The 20,695-nt window shown below is 38.2% G+C and overlaps 1 protein-coding gene across 4 annotated transcripts in view; it reads left to right on the forward strand.

Moving 5' to 3' along the window:
- The window catches only part of LOC115220536 (dnaJ homolog subfamily C member 5), a 95,528-nt gene extending 75,369 nt beyond the window's left edge, over positions 1-20,159 (forward strand). For 3 of the 4 annotated variants that reach the window (XM_029790680.2, XM_029790679.2, XM_029790681.2), the window contains one exon: positions 19,583-20,159. In XM_029790680.2, coding sequence (XP_029646540.1) covers positions 19,583-19,768 — 186 coding nt within the window. In that variant the 3' untranslated portion in view covers positions 19,769-20,159. Of the gene's footprint in view, positions 1-11,482; positions 11,510-19,582 lie in introns of all 4 variants that reach the window. The other variant, XM_036509963.1, reaches the window with a different exon arrangement.
- Positions 20,160-20,695: the final 536 nt, after the last annotated feature.

The following is a 20,695-nucleotide window of genomic DNA, read 5'->3' on the forward strand; positions in this document are numbered from 1 at the left end:
CAGTTTTTTTAAACTGTTGCAGTTCACCTTCTTTGCCTTGTGTCCAACACTAAGATCTACAGACATACTTTATATATATATATGATCACCGTGACCGACCAGGCTATCAGATGTTGCTACACATTGCTGGTCACAATGCGCTTCGCATTGTTTTAGCCTTCAAATGATGCCACCCCGCTGGCTAAGCGAGCAGGCCAACAGAAGAAAGAGTGAGAGAAAGTTGTGGCGAAAGAGTACAGCAGGGATCGCCACCACCCCCTGCCGGAGCTTTAGGGGTTTCGCTCAATAAACACTCACAATGCCTGGTCCTGGAATCGAAACTGCGATCGTACGACAAGTCCGCTGCCCTAATCACTGGGCCATTGCGCCTCCACACACACACACATATATATATACATATATGAGAGAGGGGAGTAAACACTTAGACCGACACTGTATTTTCCACAAGCCACTGCATGCATAGGAAGTGTAAATTATGAGTGGTAGCTAGATATGTATGTATGTTGGATGCATGGGTCAAAATTTGTTTGTCCACCTGCCTTTGGATCATAGATCTATTTGAACAGGGTTGATTAAAGCCTGCACAACAATAATATTGCATGATAAAGTGAAGCCTTCCAGGCTGCAAAATATTGATTGTTGATACTGACAATGCATTTCAGAATTCTATATTTTATATCTATTTCTTTTTTTAATTTGTTAAACTGGTGGAGTGGATACTCCAAGAGCATAGCTGCTAGAATAAGAATAAGGGCAATGTTCAGAGAGCTCCTACTTCTGTTGGTAACAAAGGGCCTCTTGCTCAGAGTGAAAAGCAGATTGTATGATGCCTGTGTGTGGACAGCCATGTTACATGGCAGCGAATCATGGGCTGTGACTGCCAGGGAGATGTGTAAGCTTGAAAGAAATGAAACTAGTATGCTTTGCTGGATGTGCGATGTCAGTGTGCATGTATGACAGGGTGTAAATGTCTTGAGAGAAAATTTGGACATAAAAGACATCAGATGTGGTGTACAAAAGATCCAATTGCGTTGTTATGGTCATATGATGAGTATGGATGTGGACAGCTGTGTGAAGAAATGCCGATCTCTACTAGTGGAAGGAAGCTGTTGAAGAGGGTGACCCAGGATGGCATGGTACACAGTAGTGAAGCATTATCTTTCAAACATTGGGCCTCATGGGAGCAACGATTAATGACTGAGACCTTAGGCAATATGCCATGCTTGAGAAGACCTGTCAAGCCAAGGGAAATCGTAGTCGGGGCCATTGTCAGTGTCTTTTGGGCGTTGGGCCTCATGGAGGTAATGTGGCCAATGCCAGTGTCATGTAACTAGCACCCATGCTGGGGGTACATAAAAGGTACCTTTCAAGGACTGAGCCTTACAGAAGCAGTGACAAATGACCAAGACCTTTGGCAATATGCTGGGCTTGAGAAGAAGACCCATCAAACCAAGTGAAATCGTAATCATGACTGATACAGGTTTCACACAACTAGCATGCAAAAGCACCCATTACACTCTGAGTGGTTGGCATTAGGAAGGGCATCCAGCTGGAGAAACCCTGACTGGAGTCTGGTGCAGCCCCTCAGCTTAGCAGCTCTGGTCAAACCATCCAAACCGTACCAGCATGGACAATGGATGCTAAATGATGATACATCTTTAATAATATCTCCCTTAGATCAGTATTAATTATTCCATAACTTATGTCAGTGGTTCCCAACCTGGGGTTCATGGGCCCCTGGTGGTCCACAAAGGTAGTGCTGGGGAGGGGGGGTGAACTAAATTCAACATTTCATATATATATATATATATATATATATATATATATATATATACATATATACACACACACACATACAAACATACATACACATACACACATAAGAATAAGCATATTAAAAGGGGACTGTGGGAAAACTCATTTATATAAAAGGGTTCACAACCACTATTGGGAAACATTGACCTATGTCTATTTTAGTTGGCTGTTAGCAGTTTACAATACTTATCTCTTTTTCATATTCCTTCTTTTCTCTGTTGACGGCATTTCTCTGTGGATACAGATTATAATTCTATCTCTGCTACCTACCCTTCTTATTTGAACGTCAGTTCTTCTAATTCATTTCACTTCTTACATATTTCTTTCTAATCTTTTCTTCCACTATTTATAAACTTTTCTTCATACTCCATATTTAAACCCCCATACTTGCTGCATCATGTAGCCATCTTTCAATACAGTTGTAGATAAAGACAAATATACTCTAAACGGTCTAGTCATAAACTGTAGCTATTATTTTGTTATTGACCTTTTCACCAGCTATGATAAAATCAATTAACAGAACCTATCACCTAATTTCACAATGTTGTTACTACAATTTTAGTGGAGAGTACATAACTAATGAGATAACTTATCAATCATTAATGGGAGGAGAGGGTTTGAAAAAGTCATTAGTTATTCAGCTGCAAAAGTGGTTGTAGATTTGTTTTCTATATGCCTTAGTAAATTATTACTCAAGTTTGGAATATGGTATATAAAAGTGTATAATATGTTCAATGGAGTGGTCGTAGTAGTCTTAATATAATGATGTTTCTATAAGTCAGTAGTGCATTACGTAATATTCTTCAGCCGTAGATTTTGTTTATCAAGACAGATGTAAGGTCGGATGTTAAGTTTCATTGAGTGTGAAAGAGTCTGATGATATGCTTTTTACATAGGTGCAAAATATTCTATAGTTCATAAGGAGTGAAAGCTTTTCTAAAATTTTGTTATGTCTTAATAGTACAACCACTGGAAATCAATATAAACAGAAATATCCGGATGTTTGTTGTTGATTTTCACAGCAATTCTATTGGCAAAAACCTATGTCACTGGGCAATTCTCCAAAAACATAATGATTTTCTTCTAGCATTGAAGAGAAACTACTATATAACATTATTCATATCACAGTGGTTAATATGCTTAAAAGTGAACAGTTTTTTTCCATTATTTTGAGACTTTTAACCAGCAAAAGAATTTTAAATAAAAATTTTAAAAAAAGAAAGCAATTTTTAACACATCTTTCTATTAAAGTTTGACAGCAATCAGTTTTCATAAATTATTAGATGCATTTTACTCGTTTTTTAATTTTCAACTAAACACTCAACCCAGACAAGTAGAAATAGAACTAACTCACAAAATTATCCCCTTCAATACTGGTCAGTAAATTTGTTTTAACATGATCGTTACCAATGTCGAGCGTGATCGTTACCAACGTTGCTTCACTGGCACATGTAAAAAGATTTGAGCGAGGCTGTTGCCAGTACCGCCTGACTGGCCCCCGTGCCGGTGGCATTTAAAAGCACCCACTACACTCACGGAGTGGTTGGCATTAGAAAGGGCATCCAGCTGTAGAAACTCTGCTAGACCAAGATTGGAGCCTGGTGCAGCCATCTGGTTCGCCAGCCCTCAGTCAAAATCGTCCAACCCATGCTAGCATGGAAGGCGGACGTTAAACGATGATGGTGATGATGACCGATTAGTTCATTGCCACTTGTCTAAATATCACAAATACTCAACTCTTGATTTGCTTTCATTATTGTCTTTTTCTATTTTTCCTTTTTAAATTTGAGCTCCCATGTTTTTATCCTTTTATAACTAAAAGAAAGATTCACAAAGTTCCTCATATTGCTCAGCTTATAAGAATGTGGTTAAAAACATGGTGACATCAGTTACTTGAATGAGATGTTCACTAATATCTTTAGGTCATTGTAACGTCATTTTGTATTCCACCATTCATGCTCACTTCATTTCATTCTAATCTTCACAAATTCTCTGCATTCAAGGCCCACATACTCAACCATGCAGCACTGCACTTCACAAAGAAGCATCATACAATCTTCTCTTCCCTTTAAGGGAGAAACCCTGTTTTTTGAGTGGGGTGGGATCTGTCTCTGTGTTTGCAGCAACAACACCATCTCAGCTATAAGAACCGTACTCCATTGTGAACCTCCTTGAAGCTTTGTAGAGTAGCATTAATTGTCTAGGGCTAAAATATCTTCTGATCCTGAAGAGAAGGGCCCCCCACCCCAGGATAATGAGATCCAACAATCAGTAATTTTGTGGTCTCCTGGTTAAGGGAGGCAGTGTGATGATGTCTTGCTATTTAAAGAGACAAGATAGCCGTATTCCAATTGGAGGATTCTTTTAAGATTTCTGTTCATGAGTGTGTGTGTATGGCCATCTGGTGTCTAGATTGCACCTGGATAATGCATAGTTGGAGAATATTAAGAGAAATGAAGAATAGTACCACCTGTGCAAGAGTGGATGTTGTTGGATGTAGCAGAAGGAAGAAAGTAAGGAAACAAAACTGAATCCTGGAATACACCAGAATCGATAGAGAGGCAGAAAGATCTCCAACACACTCAGCAGTTGTGCAATCATATAGGAAGCAGGGGTCACCAAACTTTTTTCATAACGGGCCAGATAAAGCTAAAAGAATGCCAAGCATGGGCCAGATAAATATTTTGTTCAATTCAGTACAATATAGAATAAGACAGTCATTCCATTTATTTATCAATACATAAAATACACAAAATAATAAAAACAATAAATATATTATAATAATACCAAAATATTACCAAGTTAGAATTTTTAGAAAAAGTGTGCACGTAGCTGAATTGCATAAAAAGTAAGCAGCACAAAAGTTAATGAGATTTGTGAAACAGGCGTTTTGCCTCCAAAATATCATCAACATTTGCTTTATGATTGCTGCAGCCAACCATAAAAATTGCTTTCAAATGTTCATCTGTAAGCCTTGTTTGATGTATTGACTTCACACACTTCATTATGTTTGCTCACAAACATAAGTTGTTCCAAAAACTGATGCCATATCTGAGGCAAATTCTGTCAATTTTGAAAACTCATCAGCAGGCAAGCAGAGATAAAATTCAATGAGTTTTCCTTCTCTGTGCTTCTCTTTCAACAAGGCATTAGCTTGCAAGTCAATAAGCTTCAGTTGTAGTTTAGTTGGCATGTTATCAAAATTACAGCCAAAGGGATTCTCAAACAAAAGAATTTCATTCTCAATTCTGTCAAAATCTGAAAGTCTTTGAGAAAAATGCTTACTTAAGCCCCAAATAATTTTTTCTGAAACACGAGGTTAACATGTTCCACATTTTCTGTGCAAAACTCTTGAAAACACTGAAAATGAGGGAAGTTTCCTCCTTCAAGTTGTGCTTCAAACAATGATAGCTTTCTCTGAAATGCTGGTTTTATTGTGTAGAGATCACAGACAAGGTTATTCTTTCCTTGCAGTTTTAAATTCAATTCATTCAATTAAAAATGACAACTTTGATAACCACGAAGGATCTGACAGCTATGGATCAGCTCTATTTTTTTTCAGTAAGAAAAAGATCTATTCCTCTTTGGAGCATATAAAAATGAAACAGGACTTTACCGCACCTGAGCCATCTCACTTCTGTGTAGTAAGGCAAGTCACAGAAATTAGAATCCATTTCTTTAGGGAAAGCCTGAAACTGTTAGTAATTAAGCCCATGATTCCAAATGAAGTTCATCACAGTTGTAACCAGTTTTAGTACACAAGAAATATCTGTTTTCCACAGAGTGCTTGCTGATGTATAATGCAGTGTATAAACAGAGCTTTTGGAAGTTGAAGCTCCTCCAACTTGGTCTGGATCCGCCCTACCAAACCTTTCCCTACTCTTGCCATGTTTTTTTCTCCATCGACTGTAACACACCAAAGCTGATTCCACTGAAGGTTATAGTTTTGCAAAGTTTTCTGCAACTCTATGAAAATATCTTCTCCAGTTGTTGTTCCATGTATACTGCAAATGGATGCCATTTCTCCTATAATCTCAAAGTTGCAATTGACACCACAAATGAACACAAGAAGTTGTGACGTACTAGAGAGATCAGCAGACTCATCCATTGCAAGAGAATACCACAAAAATTTCTTTAAAATTTCTATAAAATATTATAGTGAAGTCTCATTAACATGTTCACAACCCCTTATCAACCAAGTTGTTACCAGCAGAGGATAGGGATCCCTCAACTTTTTCAAGCGCATTCTTACCCTGGCTATTATGCTTTCAGAGCACCTCTCCCATTGCTAATTTAGTCACCTAGGTAACAGAAATTATCTACTGCTTCTCTGGAACCACCAGAGCATTTGTAAGGACCTATTTTCCACGTACTCTTTGTACTTGCTGCATATGATGTCTACCTTCTTTGTTAGATTGCCATTGATCCCTATTACACCACTTATGCAGTCACTATTTACTCTGGAATTTCTACCTACTCCTTTCCTGCATACTAAGCAAGACCATACCCCTGATAGTAGCTGAGCCTTGCTTTTTTTTTTCCTACTTGCTAAAACTTTAGTCATAAAAATGGATATGTTCTCCTTTATCTAATGCAGTGTTCCTCAACCATTTTGGGGCTGGATACAGCTGGTTCAAATGCTATATGTTCCATTAGATCATTGGTTCTCGACTGGGGTCCATATGACCCTTTGATTTTGTAGCTAAAATTTATGTGCAATAAACTGTTTATACCCCTCCTCCCTTTGATTCCTATTTTACTTGATTGGACCCTCCTAAGCATTCAATGTTTCAAAGAATTCTACAATATTTTCATAAAATATTATGAGGAATTGTATAAAAAAAAATTGTTAAAATATTTTGTGTACTGTAGGAGTATAACCAGTTTATTGCACATAGATTTTATCTACAAAATCATATGTGGATCCCCCAAATGGCCACATGGACCCCAGTTGAGAACCACTGATCTAATGGAACATGTAGCATTTGAACCAGCCGTATCCAGCTTTAATATTTTACATGTTCACTGTTCAAACCAGCTAGATCTGACCTCTCACACCTATGCTACTGACATAAGGACACACACAGATAGATACATATATATGACGAGCTTCTTCCAGTTTCCATCTACCAAATTCGCTCACAAGGCTTTGGTCAGCCCAAGGCTATAGTAGAAGACACTTGCCCAAGGTGCCATGAAGTGGGACTGAACCCGGAACCATGTGATTGGGAAGCAAACTTCTCACCTCCGATATTTTGCCACTACAAAGCAGTCTTTGTTCATTTCTTTTAACTCTTTCTAAAACTGGGAACTGAACTTAGCTTGCTGCAAGCTATTTTACTCTACAGCCATTCCCAACATGAATGCTATCATCATTAGATGATATAAAAAATTTGCAAATCTTTATCTGTTCCTCCCTTGTTACATTTTTATCACATTCCTCATTTATTTTTGCGTAGTTTGTATGATGTATATTTTATATATTTTTCGCAAGACAATGTTTGTTAGATTGTCTTGTTGCTCTCTTAATGTTGTGAAACTTGTTTTATTCAGTATTACCCAAAGCAATATCAGCACCTTATTATTTTTAGTTGGTTATTGCAAGTTATACATAAGACTTTGTTAAACAAAAGCAATTGTTTTTTATCCCTTATGCAATTGGTAAAATTTCAATATTTAAGATTTCCTTAGAATTACATATTTAGTAAGTACTGTGCTTCAGCCTGGGCTTGTTATACTCTCTCTCTCTCTCTCTCTCTGTACACTTGATAATTCTAGTGATGGCCACTACAGTTAGACAAAGTGAACCGTATCCAAGTTCAACAGTCGCTGTTCCTCTGCTTTAATTTTCGTTGGTCTATATCAGTGGTTCCCAAAGTGGGCAGTATTCTCCCCCTGGGGACAGTAGAAAGTTCCAAGGAGGTGTTGAAGAAAAGTGGGTGATTCATGTAAAAAGTAGAACGATAATGGGGCTACGATTCCTGTAAAAACAATAAAATAATGGGTTCATTAGGTTAAGTTTTATTTGTGAAATACAGTTTCTTTGAATTTGCTTCAGAAATAGGTCTGTGTTTATTTGGTGTGGGGGCACTAGGAATGTGGCCTGGATGTCAAGGGGATGGCAGCCTGATAAAGTTTGGGAACCACTGGTCTATATCCCAGTATTTGGAGCTAAGGAAGCTATTGACCTTAGGTATATGTGTTTGATGTTTGCCTTTTTCGAGGATGATGTTGTCAGTGTTCTGGAGTGTTGTAAATTATGTCCATTTATTTGGTATGGTTTTGCACGTAGTAACAAGTACTGTGGGGAACTTGCTAGGACAGGTATTGTTTGAAATACAACATAGAAACTTATCATAGTATTTTTGCTTCATTCTGTAAGTAATCTAAGTGGGTGGTCTGCATAGAGTTTATACTAGTGCAAATTGTGTTTTTTGTAATTTTATTGTTTGTTTATAGTAAGAGTGGTAAGCCAGGCAAGGCTAACAGAATCTTTGATTGATGAAATACATTGTTTGTATGGCACTATTGTTTCTTTCTGTTAACCATACATGGCATCTGTATAGTCTGCCCTCAATGTATATCATATGTTGTTGAGGACCGGACTGGGTGCTCTTTTCAAAGAATAGGATACGCTGGAGTACATTTCCAAAGATTGCGATGGGATACACTTTGTTTATTTGAAGCTACCAAAATTGAAGAAAATGAAATGTGAATCATGAAGGTTTGGGAGGAGTTTTAATGAGTGTTTGGAGATGGTAAAGTGAGCAGCAGATTTGGAGGCCTTCTCATCAAGAGTACTGACAATGAAGCCATATCCTTGTTGGAGTTGTGAATAAGAATATTCTACAAAGTTACATGCCCTTAACAGGGGATCAGAAGGTTCTACTACAGTTTGGGTAGTAGCAAATCTTGCTAACTTTTCTAAACCCAAACACTTCCTTCACTTCTCTAATGATAGTCTTATACATGTGTTAATGAGGAAAATCCTTCCAGTTGGTAATAATGGGTGACTTTTTCCAGTTATGGTAGGCAATGTTCTTTGCATGTATTTCTGCAACACATCCATGGTTAAATCACTTGGAACCTCAAGTTAAAGACTTTGGTTGTGTGAAAAATGTGATGGGAACAGGTATACAAATTTTCTCGATGAGTTACCTGCCTCACTCTCCAGAAATAGTAGTCGCCTATCCACTTGAATACCACAGAAAGTAAGATTATGTTCATCATTCTGAGTCCTGGTGATTTGTGAAAGCATTAATTTTACCTGTATTAAGCTATTTAAGTACATTGGTTTAAGATGAAGATTAACAAACTCTCTTCTTTTCATCTTCATTTGGTCAGTACCAGGACCCAACTGTTAAACCATTTTTACCAATTACACAGATTATATCATTTCTCTACTGACATGCCTAACACATCTAATTGATAGATTAGATATGTCAGCAGCCAGCTTGAGAGGGTATGCCTGGTTGAAATGAAGGAGTGAAATGTAATCCTCAGAAGCTGTGTGGCAAGTAACCTATTGAGAAAGACAATTACTCCAGGTGGGTACCGGTGCAGGTCGAAGGGGGTGATTTGGTCCTCCCTGGTGCTGTTGGAGCAGTAAAATACACTCGGTCTGCACTGGAGGATAGTACCAACATTGGTCAGTTTTTCTTTTCTTTGTACAAGTTGACATGGACCATTCAGTAGAGTGGAGCAGGCATGAAATGAGGACAATGATGATAATGCATAGAAAAGTGTGTATGTGCATGTACACACAGAGAAGGGAAACTTAGAAACTGCTGGCCAGCAAATCTAAATGGAATTCTTTTTGGAGGAAAGTATATACTGAGAAAGCCATAGTGAAGGTGACCCTTCAGAATTGCAATAACTCAGAATAAAAAAAGTAACTTGGCATAAAGAGTCTGCTTTAGTTTTGACAACCTCTCTAGTGCTAGTGGCACAATAATAAAATACACTCAGGCCATACTATAAAGCGGTTAATAATGGACAGAGCATTCAGACAATATAACTGTCAAAATAACTAGTCACAAATACTATGACTAAAATAGTTTTGAAGACAAAAAAGATTATTGAAGTTCTTTAATGAGTAGAAGGAATCCTTTTAGATTACTCTCTCAATTGTTAGAAGTCAATAAATGATGTACAGATATTATGACTGGAATACAAGATTCTTTCTCCTACTTTATCACTAACGTGATCAATCAGAAAGTAATTACTTCTGGATATTTGCCTTATATATATGGCTTCTACAGATATAAAGTCCCTTAAAGACCTGTTGAAGCAAATTAGCACTTATATTGCCCAACCCTGCCAGTATGGAACATGAACATTAAATGATAATAATTGTATTAATTAATATGCCACAGAGTTGTTCACTTTAATTTTTTTTTTTTTTAAACTTAAATTTCATATTGATCAAAATGAATATGTTTTGACAATGTTTAAATCAGTGTTAAAGTTGTGTTAAAGAGGCGGTGAGCTGGCAGAAACGTTAGCATGCTGGGCGACATGCGTAGCCGTATTTCGTCTGCCGCTACGTTCTGAGTTCAAATTCCACCGAGGTCGACTTTGCCTTTCATCATTTGATGAAATTAAGTACCAGTTATGCACTGGGGTTGATATAATCGACTTAATCCCTTTGTCTGTCCTTGTTTGTCCCCTCTATATTTAGCCCCTTGTGGGCAATAAAGAAATAAGTGTTAAAGTTGTGTTCACCTACTTACATCTAGCACATGACTACAATGAGTTTTCCTTTTCTCATATACGCTGAGGTCTCTGTCTGTCTTCAGTGACCATAGGTGATGGTCTTAGTTGTCCACCTTACAGGGACAGCATTATCTGTAGCTGGACAGTCCAATGCTTGAATGGCCTCCTCCACACAAGCCACACCTGATTACTGTCCTAATACTGTTTGTGTTGTAATTGTATTGTTCTCCATATCATCAATGTTGTAGTCACTAATGGATCCAAAAGAACAGCACAGCCATTATAGTTTGGCTCTAGCGTCATCACAGAACTTGCCAAAAAGAGATTGTAGACAACCTTGAACTGCATTAGGGGCTAGCTCCGACTCCCAATTTTTCCCTTAAGGTTTACTCCCAAAACCATTTTATGGCTGTGTATGGTCACAAAGCAGTGGGGGTTTGGAGTCAGAGTTTTCCTTCCCCTAGATGTGGTGCCTCCCCAGGTTAATTAGCTCCATCTGCTTGACTGACTTGTTAATTAACCTTTAGCTGGAACCCTGACAGGTCAAAGTAGCCCTCGGAACAACAGTGGTTAAGAAATGGTTTCATAATCCTCAAAACCTTGAAATTCTTGAACCAATTCCTCGCTAATGGATGCAGTTTGGAGAGTTAGAAACACCACAATTATACATTTCCTTTACATTTGTAAACTGGTAGATTTATGTCTAATTAAATCTTAAATTATTTTAAATACAAGCACAAAATTTATTCTTGGCTACCCTCAAAATAATTTACGAAATAGCTGTCTTTAAAAATAAACCTAATCTTAAGTGATTAAATTCTATCAACTCAAGATTCTAGCTTATGAAATGCTTGCTATTGTTTAATTGAAATATCTAGGAGTAAATATCTGCTTGATTTTTCTATTTCTCTCTCTCTCTCTCTTTCTCTCTCTGCCTCTCTCTCTCCCTCAGTCTCTTCATCCAGTTCTACCTCAGTTGGTTCGTATATTTTTGATTCTTTCCAATTATGGTAGCACCTCTCCTTTTTGATTTGGGTAGAGCCAATTCTCACTAGCCACAAGCATTTCTACTAAACATTCAGAAACTTAGTATTTTCATTCTTTCATTTGTCTTCTTTCTTTCCTCTCACTCCTTTCTGCCTCGTCTGGAAGAACGACAGCTTGTTGCTGGTGCACTAGAATGTTTAACAAAATTAGTAATCTTCCATTGTAACCGACTGCAAATCATGTTCTTCTTGAGTTGCATTTATGTCTTTGAAAATGTAGTCACACAAGAATTATCCTCCAATGTTATATACATTTGCTTTAAAGCTATTTTATTCTCCTTCAATCCTATCCTGCCCACCCTCCCACTCCTGATTAAAGAAACAACACCAATAAAATTACAATGGTTTTAAACAAAACTCCCAAAGTAATGATATGCAATTTCCTAGATGCTTTCACACTCCACTTCACTCACTGCTCATCAGGCAGTATTTCCAGCTGCTACTGCAATGTTATGAACAGCCTTGTAAATGAAATCTTTGTAATTTGAAATTAATCAATTAGACTTTTTTTTTTTTTTTTTTTCCACTCTGATATTTTGGGTTCTTGGTTCAGAGTTAGAATGTGATGGTTGTGTATTTATTCTTCTATTTTTTTATTTTTTTACTTGTTTCAGTCATTAGACTGCGGCCATGCTGGGGTACCGCCTTGGAGAATTTTTTTTAGGGAATGAATTGACCCCAGTGCTTTTTTTTAAGCCTGGTACTTAATTTTATCAGGCTACCTTGCCAAACTAAGTTACAGGTCATAAACACACCAGCATCGGTTGTCAAGCGGTGGCAGGGTACAAAAACAGGCACACACACACACCCTACCCTAACAAACCAATCTACATCTTTTCTCTTCCTTACATTTCCCCTTTTCCATGCACTGTGCTTATGCGTCTCTTGCTCTTCAGTCCTGTCACTGTCCCCTACTCACTGCATCATTGCTATCTTGTGGTCCCCACCCCCCACCTCCTCTATATGCCCATGATTCATCAATCACTGCATTCCTCACCACTTTGCTCTTTGCATTCATGTGGAAGTCACTGCTCCTTTCTCATACACCCTTGGCAATACTCTACCACCCCAGTTATATTCCGATTGCCTGTACCTTGAGGGTACATCCTATCACCTTGCTACCATCTGTCTCTCTCTCTTTCTCTCTCTGCTCTACCATTCTATTTATATTCTGATCCCCATACCTTGGGAGTGTGTCTTGGCACATCACCACCATATCTCCTAAACTCTCACTCTTTTCCATGCTCATTTTTGATCACTCTCTCTCTCTCTCTCTCTCTCTCTTTCTTGCTCTCTCCCTCTGACTGGGTAACCATGTATCTCCTCAAACAGCAAGGCACCTGTTTCTATTCCTTTGTGATAGTCTTACCTCCCATCACCTGGCAGAAGATCATCTCCTTCATTGCCCCACAATCTCAAAGGGTCTTTGTTTTTGTAGGTTTCTTGGTGACCCTGCCAGTACTGGTACATCCAGTCCACACTGTAAAGGTGTTTGAAGGGAATCCAGTTGTAAGAACCATTCTTAAACAGGCTTCACTGGTGCTGGTGCCACTTAAAAAAACATTGTCCACTCTGCAAGCTGGCTGGTGTAAGGAAAGGCATCCAGCCATATAAACCCTGTCAGAACAGACAGCAAAGCCCTTGCAGTCTTCTACCTAGCCAGCCCCTGTCAAACCATCCAACCTATGCCAACACGGATAACGGATATTAAATGAGATATATATATATATAATCATCTTCATCATTTAAGGTCCACCTTCCATGCTAGCGTGGATGGGGACTTCTACCAAATCCACTCACAAGGCTTTGGTCAGCCCAAACTATAGTAGAAGACACTTGCCCAAGGTGCTGCACAGTTGGACTGAACCTAGAACCATGTGGTTGGGAAGGAAATAATTTCTTAGTGGTTATTTTAACCATTAAAGTTTTTTTTTTTAACTGTAGCCAGAATAATTGCACATCATCTACTTACTGTGTATAGTGGCACTATTTAAAATAGCTGATTCTGTTGACCCGGTCGGGTGACAGTCAATCAGCCTCATAATTTAATTTTCACTACTAATCACTTCAATTTTCTTTAAATGCACCTTGTAATATTATATACTGTCACATAAACAGATCAGTAGGTAAATGAGTAGTATTTCACAGTAAATATTATTTAAATTTTGGTTTTCTATTTGCATGCCTTTCGAAAGATGGTCAAGCTGATATGTCACTATACAACTTTTACTTTGTCACTATACAACTATAGGCTCATAATCATGCGGCTGTAAGTTTGATTCTCTGACCAGGCTTCATGTTGGGTTCATGATAACACGATTCTTAGAGGATTTCATGTTGTTCCAGTTCATTCAGATGTAGAAATGAGTTGCAACATCACTGGTGCCAAGCTGATAGAGACTGACATGTAATGGATTGTGTCAAAGCAGGAATGCAACAGTTATTTTGATACCTCATACAATAAAGAAAATTCTAGAAATTTTTTCAATAGGCAACATGATTCTTAAATGTCAGCCATGGCGCTATACACACATTTTTATATAAAGTCACCTGACAAAAAGGTTCGACTAGGAAGTAAAAGTTGTATAGTGACATAAATTACTAGCTATTAATTTATGTCACTATACAACTTTTACTTCCTAGTCGAACCGTTTTGTCAGGTGACTTTATATAAAAATGTGTGTATAGCGCCATGGCTGACATTTAAGAATCATGTTGCCTATTGAAAAAATTTCTAGAATTTTCTTTATTGTATGAGGTATCAAAATAACACCGTGTTTCGTGGTCTGCTACCACAACAGCTCCTTTATAGGATCCAGTTAGCTCAAGACATCATCAGGAGGAACCCCGGGGCCAAAACCTGATGTGGTTCCTCCTGATGATGTCTTGAGCTAACTGGATCCTATAAAGGAGCTGTTGTGGTAGCAGACCATGAAACATGGTTGTAATTCCTCCGCACCCACTGTAGAATGATTGGCATTAGGAAGGGCATCCAGGTGTAGAAACCAAGCCAAACCAGAGTATGGAATCTGATGTGGCCCTTTTGCCTTACCAGTTCCTGTCAAGCTGTCCAAATCATAGCAGCTCAATGTATATTCCTGTTATGCAAATTAATAGCAACCTTGTCAGTGATACAATGTTGTAGGACAGCCTTCCACCTTTTGCCACTTGCAGCACACTTATATTCTTTTCAGAATTCGCCTGCACACCTGAACTAAAAATATAATTAAAAGTATAGGGGGAAAAAAATTATATTCAGGTTACACTGCAGCACACCTAGCATCGTCTTGTGGCACACCAGTGTGTCATGGCATACTGGTGCAGATCACTGTTCTTGGAGACAAAAAAAAAAATTGACCCTGGACTGTCAGTCTGGGTCATATATTAGATTTAAACAACCTGTGGCTAGTTGATTGTCAAGTTTTATGGTAAGAAGTACAGTCAGTCTGCTGTGTAAGAAAAATATAGAGTAGAAAAGAACAGTAGTACCACCCACTCCTATCCTACCATTCATCCACATATACACCCTGTATACTCTCCCACACAGTATATGCCCATCCACTCACCCACACATAGTAATAAAACACAATTTTCATTTAACTTGTAAGAACTGCATGAAGAATTATCCAAAATGGAATTTAGTCTCAGTATTGGATCTTTTTTTTGTATGGCTGCCACTTTTCAGTTTCTTTAATTTTTGTTCCACTTGATTTCATATTGGGTCTTTTGGTATAGTTGTGAATGATAATCATTGACATGAAATTCATTTTTGCCATAGATCAATAAATAAAGAGTTAATAGCTTTTAAAGTTTGCAAATTTGGGGTAATTTTAGCCAGTTGAAAATTACAGACATGAAGCTGCCTGTTTTCATAGTAACAAGCCAAGCTGTTATCAAGTCGCTTACCCCCTGTAGTAGTCCTGTCAAGCCACATGGTCATTTTTCGCTTATTAAATGCTTAAAATATTTGTGAGATGTGCTAAAAATAACAACCACATATACCTTAAATCACACTCCCCCAAAAAAATATGAGGGTTTATATGTTGTGCATAAAGCAGAATTCCGTCAGTGTTTCATTTTTCAGTTTTCAACACATTGCTGTCACATGAAATGACAGCTTCCAAATCTTGTTTTCAGACTGGGTAAAAAGTTTCAAACTTTCAACCTCTGTAACTATTTAAAAAAATTTTTCTGGAAAAAGTTAAATCTCCTGATATTCTTCAGCATGGAAGCTTAAATCAACACACCAAATTTTAAAATTTTCACTAAACTTTAAAACTCCACCGGTGCAACCAAAAAATAAAGATCCTGTGTATTTTATAAGCACCCTTTAACTAATATCCTGTTTTTTCACTTCATTAGGTATGGACTTAAATTAACGATGTTTATCCTTTCTTTGGCCAATGCTTCTTTCAGCTCTGTAATTGATATAATTTTCAACAATCTTCTCTCAGCATGTTCCGATATGTTTTATTGGATTAAGATCAGGGCTTTGGGCTACGTGTTTTAGAGATTTGATTCCCTGAGTTTTTTTCCCAAACTTGTGTTATCTTGTATGACATGCAGCTCCATCTTCTTGAAAAAGATCGGTCTTCTTACCAGTTCCTACTGATTGGAATAGATGGGTAATAGTATCTTGACAGTTTAATATTACTGATTCTCAACCAGAGTCCATATGGCCCCCGAGGATCCAGATAAGATTTAGGAGCAGGAGATCCATGCAACAAAATAAATTGGGAAATCCACAATAGTATTTTAAAGACCTGAACAAATTTTGCTTTAGATGTATGTAATGCAAGAAACAGCTGGGTTTCTTTCTCTAATATTTTCATAGTTCAACCTACACAAGTTAATGTCATCATCATCATCGTTTAATGTCCGTTTTCCATGCTAGCATGGGTTGGATGGTTCGACTGGGGTCTGGGAAGCCAGGAGGCTGCGCCAGGCTCCAGTCTGATCTGGCAGTGTTTCTACAGCTGGATGCCCTTCCTAACGCCAATCACTCCGTGAGTGTAGTGGGTGCTTTTTACGTGCCACCGGGACAGGTGCCAGGGGAGGCTGGCAACAGCCATGATCAGTTGGTGGTTTTTACGTGCCACTGGCACAGGTACCAGGGGAGGCTGGCAATGGCCACGATCGGTTGGTGGTTTTTACATGCCACCAACACAGAAGCCAGTCAAGGTGGCGCTGGCATCGGCCATGTACGGATGGTGCTTTTTACGTGCCACCGGCACAAATTTAAAAGAAGTACCTATGAAACTAGTTTTAAAACATCAAATGGCTATAGGGGTCCACCAGAATAAAATAGCCATCAAAGGGGGTCTATAGATAAAAAATGGTCAAGAACCCCTGATTTAAATGATTTTTTAAAAACCAAATTGAGCTTTGACTTACCATTTGCAACACATAAGATAGTGTCAACTCCTCCCCCATCCTTCCCCGAATGTTTACATGTTCCTTACAAACAATCTGATGTGTTTCAGTTGTGTTACCTCTCGAAATGGAAAGTTGACAGAATTTGCTTCCATCACATTTTATTGACTGAATAAAATTTTTCTTCCTTATTGCAGAACTCTTTTAACCCATTTGAACCTTTTTCATCTCGCCAGCTTTTGAAATTGTTGCCTTCTTTCTTTGTTACTCAAGATCTTTCTGTTATTGTTCTTATGCAATATGGTGAAATATCCATAGAATTTGCAACCTCTCTAATAGTGGCATGTCAGAGTTTTATAACAGCTTTCTTTGTCCCCTCACAAACTTTCTGCAGCCCCTCAGGTTTCTTCATTTCACTATGCTCTTCTTCAAACCACTTCTTGGATGTATTTATTCACTGTTTGATTCTAAAAAATTGGGACATATTCTTAGCACATCGTTACCACTTTATGACTTGCTCACATCGTTGATATTCTTCTTTTCTTATTGGTTTTCATTGTCTTTTTATCATATTTAAGTTATAATTATTCCAAAAACATAATTAAATTCATATCACCATTTTAATGTCCACTTTCCCATGTTTGCATGGGTTCAATGGAATTTTATGGAGAGAGATTTTCTATGGCTGAATCCCCTTCCAGTCACCAACTGTTTATGTGTCACACACACGCACGCGTTTACAAATGAAAGAAAATAAGTGTACTCAACACTATTAATGAGTTGACTCAACTTCACATTAAACCCTGTACTCATAGATCACTGTCCCAGCTCCTGAGATGTCTGTTACCAGAGGTGATCGGCAAGCATGTGGCTCAATTTCTCAAATTGACTAGTGGGGTCCCCTTTTTATTTTTTTTTTTCATTTTATTTTTTTACATACGAGAGGCTGGGCAGTGATCTATGTCAGCAAAATTTTCAGGATCTTGACCAAAAATAATGTTGGTCTTGTCAGAAGTGTGACAGTTGTTAGTGATGAAAGGGTGGAAAAATACCTGGGTTTTTTGATGAATTCTACATCATGTAAAATGTGTATCTGAGTGTATGCATGTGTATGCCTTTGCATGTATATGTATATATGCATGTATGTTTATGTTGTTTCTTTTTGTTGTTGTTTTCATTTTCTTGCATTGGCTTGGCTTAGAGGAAGGGTGTATACCCATGGCCTTTTTGCAGGTTTTCCAAAACTGAAATTGATGCTGTTAATGTTCTGGTTGGACTGTTGCAAATCTACAGATACAAGGTGGAAATTGCGGTGGTGTGGTCATGCGAGAAGAAAGGACTGAACTTGTTGGGGTGGGATGGACACAATAGGATTAAGGAGGAGAAACAACCAGGTCGAGAGTGGCCGACATGCTGTAAAAGCTGGTTCAAAAAAACTGAAAGTCACTAGTAATTGTAGGAAAGGCGGGGAGAAGAGACAACAGGTCCATGGGGCCAGAGATTGATGTGTCTTTGTGAATAACTTTATACCAATTTGTTATGCAGCCATTGGATGCACTGCTCCATTATGGTCCTCAACCTGGGCTTTTTAGCAGGTTATCAGTGTTGAAGTGGAGGTAAAGTTTTATCTGGTTCTGAAGAGAAATGCCAGTTTTTGTAGTGTAGTACTGTTTCTATGTTGAGGACATGTATTATGCAGGGTGTTTGGGCTGCTTTTCCATAAAAAGGATAGAAAACACAATATCCCATCCAAAAATGAAAGTATTTTTTCAAAAATATCATCTAGATGATCCTGGAACCTGGCATGTGCATTTATTACTGTGTCCCTCCCTAAGAAGACTTTTAAGCAACACCTTAAACTCAGCCACCAGCTTGGCCTTGCTGTGGCAGGCAGAGCAGTTGGTGTCTTTCTCAACAGCATCCTACACATAGTAAATCCATGGGATTACAATCAGGGAAATAGGATGACAGGAATTAGGGCTGGTGAAGTTCTAGAAATTCTTGCAACAGCTTGTAACTGTTAACAAAAGTATGGCAAGGAACTGAATTCTGCTGCCACACATACAGCCTTCCAGCAGCAGCAGCCTTCTCCATACAGGGATTGAACACAGTCTCCAGTAGCGTCACATAACCATATGTTCAAAGATGTCGGGCTGCTTAATGTTACCCTCACTGGAGACACACCCAAAGACCATCCCTCCTGCTGGCCACAACTTCATAGTCCTTGTTGCAGCTGTCCATGTCTTGCTTACAGCCTTTACAGTGGTCATAGAGCAGTGAGCAGCAGTCATGATGTTGGCATTTTGACACCCAATGTGAATCATCATGATACAAGTGGCTTCCAATCCTCCATCTCAGCTAACTTTTTCTCAACTCTAGCCATAGTCTTTATGCTCCCCGGTGCCATTGAGTGTTCACTAATACATCAGGTTGTTCCTGAAAAAAGGAGGCATAAAAATAAAATGATCAAATTTAGTCCAGACACCCTGTATATGTATAATGTGTATAATCCAGACACCCTGTATATATGTATAATGTGTATGTAATAAAATATATGTAACGTATGTGTGCTCATACATATACACCCATTTCAACATTTAAATTCTTTTACTTTCTTTGTTTTATCTTTGTAGGAAGAACTAAGTAGCGATTCTTCAGAGGCTACCCCAGTCGTCTCACAGCCAACTGCTTCAGGCCACCCAGCAGAAGGAGAGGGAGTTCAGGAAGCTACCGGAAATGTGACAGAAACAACAGTTTTAAGTCAAGACGCCAAACCAAACTACGGTGCTGATGGTGCAATTCCTTTACCGGAATCTTAAATTGTCTTTGCCTAACCTGCATGTAGGTGCCCCTGGTCCTTGTAGAAACTGTGCCAATTGGTGGCGTGATGAAAGGAACACATACCTATGCTTTTGATGAATTGGATCTCATTTGGTTGAGGAATTCTTTAATAATTCTTATCTAGATTATTCTGCCTCTTTTTCATTTTATATTGTTCGCCCACTTTTTTTTACCCAAATTCTCTTTTGTCTTTTGTTTCTTTTTTTCTTTCTCTTTTGGCTCATCTTCATCGTTATTCTCAGATGGCAAACTGACAGAATTGTTTTTCTGTGTTGGACAAAATGCTTAGCAGCATTTCGTCCGGCTCTCCACTTTCTATTTTGAAATTTCGCCAAGGTCAACTTTGACTTTCATCCTTTTGAGGTCAAAAAATAAGTACCAGTCAAGTGCTGGGGTTGATGTAATCAACTAAGCCTCTCCACTTAAAGTAGCTGGCCTTGTGCCTAAATTAGAAATACTACTACTACTACTATTATTATTATTAGATGGCCAGCTGGCAAAATTGTTTAATGTCTCAGAGAAAATGCTTTGTGGTATTTTATCTGATTCTTTAAGTTCTAAATTGAAATTTCTCCAAGGTTGACTTTGCCTTTCGTCCTTTCGAGGTCAAAAAATAAGTACCAGTCAAGCACTGGGGCTGATGTAATCAACTAACCCCTTCCCTTAAAGTAGTTGACCTTGTGCCTAAATATCATTATTACTACTACTACTACTACTACTACTTAAGGCAGTGAGCTGGCATAATTGTTAGCACGCTAATCGAAATACTTAGCAACATTTCATCTGTCTACACATGCTGAGTTCAAATTCCACTGAGGTTGACTTTACTTTCCATCCTTTCAGCATCAATAAAAATAAGTACCAGTTGAATACTGGGGTCAATTTAATCGACTCACCCCCTCCCC

This window comes from Octopus sinensis, linkage group LG16 (assembly GCF_006345805.1).
Source record: "Octopus sinensis linkage group LG16, ASM634580v1, whole genome shotgun sequence".
In the NCBI taxonomy this organism is placed as follows: Eukaryota; Metazoa; Mollusca; class Cephalopoda; order Octopoda; family Octopodidae; genus Octopus; species Octopus sinensis.